This window comes from Hypomesus nipponensis, chromosome 18 (genome assembly GCF_054491055.1).
Source record: "Hypomesus nipponensis isolate SF chromosome 18, ASM5449105v1, whole genome shotgun sequence".
In the NCBI taxonomy this organism is placed as follows: Eukaryota; Metazoa; Chordata; class Actinopteri; order Osmeriformes; family Osmeridae; genus Hypomesus; species Hypomesus nipponensis.
In genome coordinates this window covers 18,138,912-18,146,550 of record NC_140378.1, presented here as the reverse complement: position 1 = coordinate 18,146,550, position 7,639 = coordinate 18,138,912, and the positions used below count along the sequence as shown (strand labels likewise).

General features: G+C 44.1%; 1 protein-coding gene across 1 annotated transcript; it reads left to right on the top strand.

The window, feature by feature from the left end:
• The first annotated feature begins 2,115 nt into the window (after positions 1-2,115).
• rnf223 (ring finger protein 223) lies at positions 2,116-6,162 on the top strand. The gene is made up of 2 exons (XM_084680916.1): positions 2,116-2,444; positions 5,237-6,162. The coding sequence occupies exon 2, from the start codon at positions 5,358-5,360 to the stop codon at positions 6,057-6,059; it is 702 nt and encodes a 233-aa protein (XP_084537042.1). The 5' UTR covers positions 2,116-2,444; positions 5,237-5,357; the 3' UTR covers positions 6,060-6,162.
• The last annotated feature ends 1,477 nt before the right edge of the window (positions 6,163-7,639 follow it).

The following is a 7,639-nucleotide window of genomic DNA, read 5'->3' as shown; positions in this document are numbered from 1 at the left end:
TGATTTCCTTTAAAAAAATGTTTTATTGAATGTAGGAAACTCAATGGGCAAGGATCTTTAGATGCAACTGATGCAATAAGCAACAAAAGTATTTACAAATGTTTTGGAAGCTGAGTCAAACAAGAGTTTTGCGCAAGCATGCCATAGGCCACCACTTCACAGTCCTGGCTTCAGAGTCATTACCGCTAGACAGACCATCTAAAAGAAAACCACTTGTGCTATGTGCTAACTACATCGTTTACAGGATTGCCCTTGTCAGAGGCCTCTGATTAAATGAAAATAGGCTACTTAATGGTTTCGTTACTGGAACAGATTAATCTATTGTGTGTTCACTGAACCATGAAGGTCGATGCCTTGGGGCGACACAGGACCATAGACAGGTGACTGCACCTAATGGGGCATGAAGAATGGCCTCAAGGTGTAAGATTTCTTTTCCACCTCCTATGAGGTCTCTGTCAACTCAGTTTCATGTTTTTTTATTGTCTTTAAAAAACCGACCGCGGGGTTCTCAATGCCACTTGATTGATCAAATTCCCTCCGTTAAAATGTGATGATCAGGGCCAAGAATACTATCTGGGATCGCTACATTGAGAAATGGAAGTTGGATAACCTTGTCACTTTCGCAATACTGAACTTACTGAAAACATCAATTTGCCAAATATATTGGGAAATAGGGCCTAATATAGCACCATAACTTGAGGCGATGGTCAGCTTAGGCCTAAACTACTGTTTTGGAAAACAATTTATCTTGAAATATAGCCTCAAGGCTGGCTCGTAAGGCAAACCGTTAGTAAAAGAAAAAGAAAAAAAAAAGAGCCAAACAATCGAGATAGGTACACAAGCTTAATATTTTACTGATAGATAGCCTACCCTGATATAGCCTATAGGCTATTATTTTATCGCCCTGTAGAGTTTTATAGTAACAGCACGTGTAATGAAAGGCCCGTTGTTGCTATACTTAGGCATTGATTGATCTATTTGATTGTATGCCCGTATATCAATCCGTTCCCAGAAATCCCAGGTGGGTAAATAATTGAAGTTCTGTCACTGTGCCTATCCCTTTCTGAAAACCACGCCACTGTGAGCACCGCAGAACTGTGCAGTCATGACAATGCAATATTTGTGTTTGAGTTACTAAATAACCGTGTCGGGCCGAGTGGAACAGCTGCTATCATAAAGACATACTAATGCTGGTAGTCATGTCCTATGACACTGTAGGAGGAAAAAAAGGACACACACATAATGGAAACAAGCGTTACAATACTACAAGTGGACGTGATAGGCTGATAACTCGACCTTTTTAGACTTCCCTAGCCTTCTCAAACCTACATGACACAATCCTTCATGTGACCATATGGTTTTGCAGTCATTTTAAATGTTGAGGTTCACATTTTTTATCTGAACTAATAATTATAGGCTACAGTGTTGTTTCACCTACTACAGATATCACCCCCACCCCCATCCAACGCCTTCGACTGCTTGTTTCCCCTGGGTGGCTGGCGGGTCTGTGTTCAGCGCCTACCATGGCTGCAGGTCCAGATGCTCCCCCTCCCCACTCCCCTTTGCAAGTGTCTTGTCTTTGTAATTGTTGTTGGGCTTATGTGCTGAGGTTTTCAACACTGTACTCCTCTAGGAGCATTGTCTGGGGGTTGCCTTTTTCTCTCCTCCTCTCTCCTTATGTTATTCTGTAACTTTTCTTTCTAGTTGGCGCCGCTAACGGCTGCCTGGTTGGCTCTCCTGCCAAAGTAAATTACTTGTCTGCGCAAACTTTCATGGCGAATAAACACCAATTCTGATTCTGATTCCTATTGGCTTAAGTACCCTTTAGTGAGATTAAATAGTGTAACTAACTAGGTCATTTTAATTGGCGTGAGTGAGTGCACAAGATCTTGCTAAACGTGATTGTATGGTGTCAGAGATGAGGAATGCAACAAGGAAAGAAAGGTGGAGCAAGGGGGGGGGGGGGGGGGGGTTATAACGTTTATTTTCCTCCTTGGCATTGTGAGTAGACACCCCCTCCCCCTCCTTCTCCTTCTCGGACACTCCCTCAAGGCCACAGCATTGTCCCCCATCCCTATCAGCGTCATTTACATTGTGCCTTAAAAGGGAGTCGGAATAACATGGTAGGTGAGACCGACCAGCAGACACAGAGGAAGAACGATCTAAAATAACCGCTAACGTTAAAACACAAACTACCGTGTAAGCTTTGAGCGTCGCACACCTGTTGAACGCCTTCCATTCTTTTAAAGACTGCCACAGTGCCTGCAGTTTCACACAGAGGAAAACAATATCTGACCGTTTCACATCACTGCAGTTGAACTCCAGAAGTCGTTTCCACCGTTTCAAAAAATGTCCTTTCTCTGCAAAGGACCGGAGGGGACGGGATAGAGAACACTGGAGAAGACAACGAGAGTGGTCTATCGAGAGCTAATCTCAGAGTGCAGGTAAACTTGATCATGTCATGAAAGTAATATCGATTTTAAATGTGATTAACTCTTAATGATATTGCAAAATGCTGTCAGGGATAAATCTTATATTATTCTATTTTAGGCATTCATGATAGGCCTATGCAAGAAACATACAGCATATGATGTCAACATGAGTGTGAGAATACAGAATAATTTCACGGAATACTTCAATAATAGGAAGTTCAGTCAGTGTAATATGAGATTTTGTTTAAAAAATTTGTTGCACATAATTACAGAGTTGCACAGACAGAGGCATGGAGAAGTAGCACTGTAAGCATTTTAAAAGCTCATCTTACTTGTCTGAGGATCAAGTTTAGTTTATTTTTCAAAACTGGTAGAGCAACTGCCAGAACGGCAGTTTAACTGAATATAGTCACCACACTACACCAGGTGACCTCAAAACACACGCAACCAACACAAAGACCACACTAGTCAGTTGAAAAGCACTGCTGCCTGGAAGATAAATAGATCACAATAGTGACTAACTTCCCTCTATATTGTATTGACTGCATATGGGGTGCAGTATTCACAGAAGATCACAGGACTTCTATACAAACCTTACCTTACCGACTAGTTGTGTCAAATGGGAGTGTGTCTATGTTCCCATGCAGGATCCTTTGTTCTCCAGTGCAATATTCTGCTGACACATTAAACCTGCTATTATTTTTCAAGTTAAGATATATCATAAATGTCCGTAAAACAAAATTGAACAAGGCTTCAAACAACAAGAAAACCAATGGTTATCGTTTTATTGGATTTTTTGAAAGATCTCTAACCCTAATCCATATGAAGTGAATACAAAGCTGAGGAACATATTTTTCAGGTTCCCATTACGTGCTATGTAGTGCTGTGGAACATAGGAACCTAGGAACAAAGAACCCTGGGGAATATAGGAACGACTCCTGTCAAGCAAGTTTGCATTTCAAAAAAGTAAACACTTCCCTGCAGATCTCAGGGAAGAAGGAAATAAAATTGGGACGTCTGGTAAACAGAGAATGAAACGTGGCTGTTGGTTATAATCAGTCTGGGTCATATAGATAGCAGATAGTGACAGGAAAGCAAAGGTTCAAACTTCAGAGAACAGACCGGTGTGCTGTAGCACAACAAAGACGTCCCAGTTCCATCTCCCAGACCCAGAGTTAGGCCAGACACAGTTGGTCAATGAGTGACCTGTACAGTCTCCCCTTTACTCTGATCTGTACCTAGTTTGAGGGATCTTCAACCTCACTTAAGAGCAGGGTCGGCTCCAAAGGGGAAGGGCAATGCACCCCCCCCCCCCCCCCCCCAAATGGAATGCTGTGCCCTCAGTATTTCCCTACAGAACGTAAAGTCAGTAATGTATGTAACAAAACTTGTCCCGGGTTTGCAACTCAGTCCATGAAAGTCTGGATGGCTCCAGCTTGTTTCTTAAGTTCACAGTAGAATTAAAAAGGTTAGACCAGAACCCATGATCGCCATGGGCTGTTTACTTTAAGCTCACTGTTGACTGTTCAGACGACGTTGTCCTTTGTCAGGGGCAGATGCTATGTACTTAGGAAAAGTTGAAGGTACCTAGAACTATGGGGCTGTGCTATACACAAAGATACAGCCAGAGAAAAGGACATATAGGTAGACAGTTATGGGCACGGGCTAGCTACACAGGAATGCCAAAAGGTAGATGTCGAGATGAGAGAGAACAAGCAGGTACTTTGTGTAGGCAGCCGTGTTGAGGCCAGAGTGAGAAGGGTACTAACCCTTCAAAAACAATGAGGGGAACACCTGTTCTGCGTCTATCTATATAGACCCCACCTCCAACACACACACGCACACACACCAGCCCACCACTGTTCTTACCCAGGAAAAAGTGAGGTCCCGTTTCAACACAGCTGTCAATCACACCAAATGAAGCCCATACTGGCCGACAATGGCTCTGCCTCGCTCCGTGGCTGAGCGTGGTTCCAGCAGGGCTTGGCACATTCGTGCCAAGGGCTTGGAACATCGTCAGTTCTGCTGCACTGTCATGTTGACGTCTCGCTGGCTGACTTTCAGAGCCCCTGGTCAGAGCCCGTCTCTCTGCAGGGTGCCCTTGCTGACATCTGTGTAATCCAGGAGAAACAAAGCGTGGGTTGTCTGTCTCTGGTACGGCCCTACGTATTCCTACATAACTGCTCACTCACCAGAAACAGGCTTTCAACAGCTGGTGATGCTAAAGGGTGCCCAAGGACTTTACAGTATGTTGGGTAAAGTAGGGCACATGGAAAAAAACGTAGGAAAGTCAATTAGCCCTGTTAGCATCTTGATGATTACAAATTTGTAATCCTCCCCCACCAAGGTTAAACTTGATAGACCAGGGCTGTCTATATAGTACCTTATGTTACTGTACACCTAGAAATGAATGAATAAGACATTTATTTAATTTTTAGGAATAATTTTGAAAATTGTCGGGGCTGAATGCATGCCACACAGTCTATGAAGTCCCTACTCAAAATGCTTTCCAATACGTCTCTAAATGAATTATGCTTTGACAGACTGCAATCTTGTCAACCTGTCTGGATTATCTCCACTCTCACACTGAACGATGATATAAATAGATTTGACTTGAAGTTTCCAGATTAACTTCTGAATTTGGATGGAATACTCACACTGGAGTACAAAATCCTGTGATCTGGCAGGGATTAGATACCGGAGTGTGAGAACACAAATACTGATCCTTACTAAGCGAGCTAGACAGCATCCGAACACGTTTCTGAAAATAAACTAAGCTGCGTTTCCATTGGTTTCTCTTCCAGATAATCCAAAGCCTGGCCAAACTACGAGGGGTTTGGAAACAAGAGTGAACCCCTCCGCTGCGGAAACAACGGAAAAGAAGACTAACGTGAAAGCAGCCGGTGGACGTTGTCTCCTGTCGAGATGGCTCTCACCACCCAAGTGTGGCACACTCAGGTAGCCCCCCAGGAGACGTCGCCGAGCAACCTGGACAAAACCGCGTCTGTCGGCGGCGGCAACGGCCACCTGGAGTGCTCCATCTGCTATAACACCTACGACAATGTCTTCAAGACCCCCAAGCTGCTGGAGTGCACCCACACCTTCTGCCTGGAGTGTCTCTCCCGCCTCATGGCCGTGTCGCTGTCCGACCAGGACTCGAGCCGCAGCGGCAAGATCCCCTGTCCCTTCTGTCGCCATCCCACCGCCGTGCCCGAGCAGGGCCCTCCAGCACTGGCCACCAGCCGAGAGGTGCTCTGCAAGCTGCCCAGCCATCAGCAACAGGAGGAGCCGGTGTGGCTGGACGGGGAGAAGCTTTGTTACAAGCAGTCTCTGGACCACCGCTCTGAGACCACGGGCCCGGCCTCGGCCTTCTGCATCTGCATCGACATCGGGGCCAGCAAGGCAGGCGAGCCCCCGGCTCAGACGCGGCGGCCTAGGAGCATGGGCATCCTGGAGCGTCTGACGGACTGGAAGAGGCTGCTGCTGTTCATCGCCCTCATGGTTCTACTGGTGGTGATCGTGCTGTGGCCCCTGCAGTGCATCATCACCACGGGCAACCTGCGCTGTGTGTCACGCAATCCCGGCTCCCAACCATCACCAGGCCCAACCACCACCACACGTCCGTAAACAGATGGGAGTCAGATGGCTGAGCGGTTAGGGAATCGGGCTATTAATCAGAGGGTTGCTGGTTCGATTCCCGGGGGTGCCAAATGAGTGTCCTTGGGCAAGGCACTTCACCCTACTTGCCTCGGGGGGGGGGGGGGGGTGGAATGTCCCTGTACTTACTGTAAGTTGCTCTGGATAAGACATTTGCTAAATGACTAAATGTAAACCTGGAAGTTATACGTCAAGCACCAGCACTGGTTGCATGTGTGATGGGAGTCCACGTTGCCTAATCACTTCATTGCGTCCTTTCCCTCCACTTCTTGGCCAACACATCCTCCTTAAATCCTAAACTCTAAACTCCCAGTCACCATCAGAACGTCAGCCTTTGGTGATTACTGAGGAATAGCCCACACTACATGTTCTTGCAAGACCGTCAGAAGAATTATTTGAGAACCTGCTCACTACAAGGCCATATGTTCAGGATCATCCAGAAGCAGTGTTTTGAGTAGTGTACTGTAATTTTAGAAAGGATAGGGAACTGTACTGTTAGAGACTGCATACTCCATCAAATTGGTAATATTTGATCACAATTTGACCACGTTAAACATCGCCAATTCAATTAATTCATACACAAATATTGAATCCTGGCATTTTGATTTTACTACTATAGTTTGACTTTGATTTCCAACTCAGTCTGAAGTTATTATTGTGTACAGTATGCTAATAACTACTGTGTATATACTGTAAGTATATATATATATATATATATATGTGGATGAATTATGCACCAAAAAATGATGCTTATATATACAGTATCAGAATGGTGACAACTGAGCAACTGACAGCTACATGATTGTTTTTCTCTTTGTTTTTTTTACTGAATCTCTTGTTGCCTGAACGTAGAAATGTCACTGACGGTGTTCTGAGTTTATCCAATCAAGAGCAAAGCCAAAGATAGTATGACACACTGAACACTATACTCTGATGTTTTATTGATATACTTTTGATATATATTTTGTTTACACATTTTTAATAAAAAAACTAAATGTGCCTGAAGTGTTTATTCTATCAAGACCATAAATCCTTTTGAATTAGATTAATTATGACATCACCAGCCAGGACCCAATAGGAGCATAAACCAAACAGTATATTTGTACTTCATTCCAACTGCGGAAGAGTAAATGAACAACAAGAAGAAAAAAAAAAACCAGGAGGACTAGAAAACTCAACTCTTCCTAGCAACAACAGGGAGTGGTCAGGTTTGTGTTCCTGGAATTGTGTATATTGAAGTGCAGTCAGACCCATTCACAGTCCATGGCATGGATAATTACCATCAATATCACTTTTTATAAAAACATTCGGGGAAGTTGAGGACGACTGCTGCTTACTGCTTCATAAAAGGGGCCAAAGGTTATGCCGGAAATGTTTACAGTTACTCTTATGTTGATAAGAATAAGATTCCTTGAAATGCCTTTTATTACCCATGACAGATATTTGGTTAAAATGTAAAAGTACTTTAGTTTGCCTTTATCCAATAACCTCTTAAACAGATACCTGGAAAGCAGTGGTGAAAATCAACTTTGGGGGGGGACAATTATATG

What these genes read in the sequence shown, in the direction of transcription:
- rnf223 (XM_084680916.1), top strand. Translation starts at nt 5,358, where the DNA reads ATGGCTCTCACCACCCAAGTGTGGCACACTCAGGTAGCCCCCCAGGAG.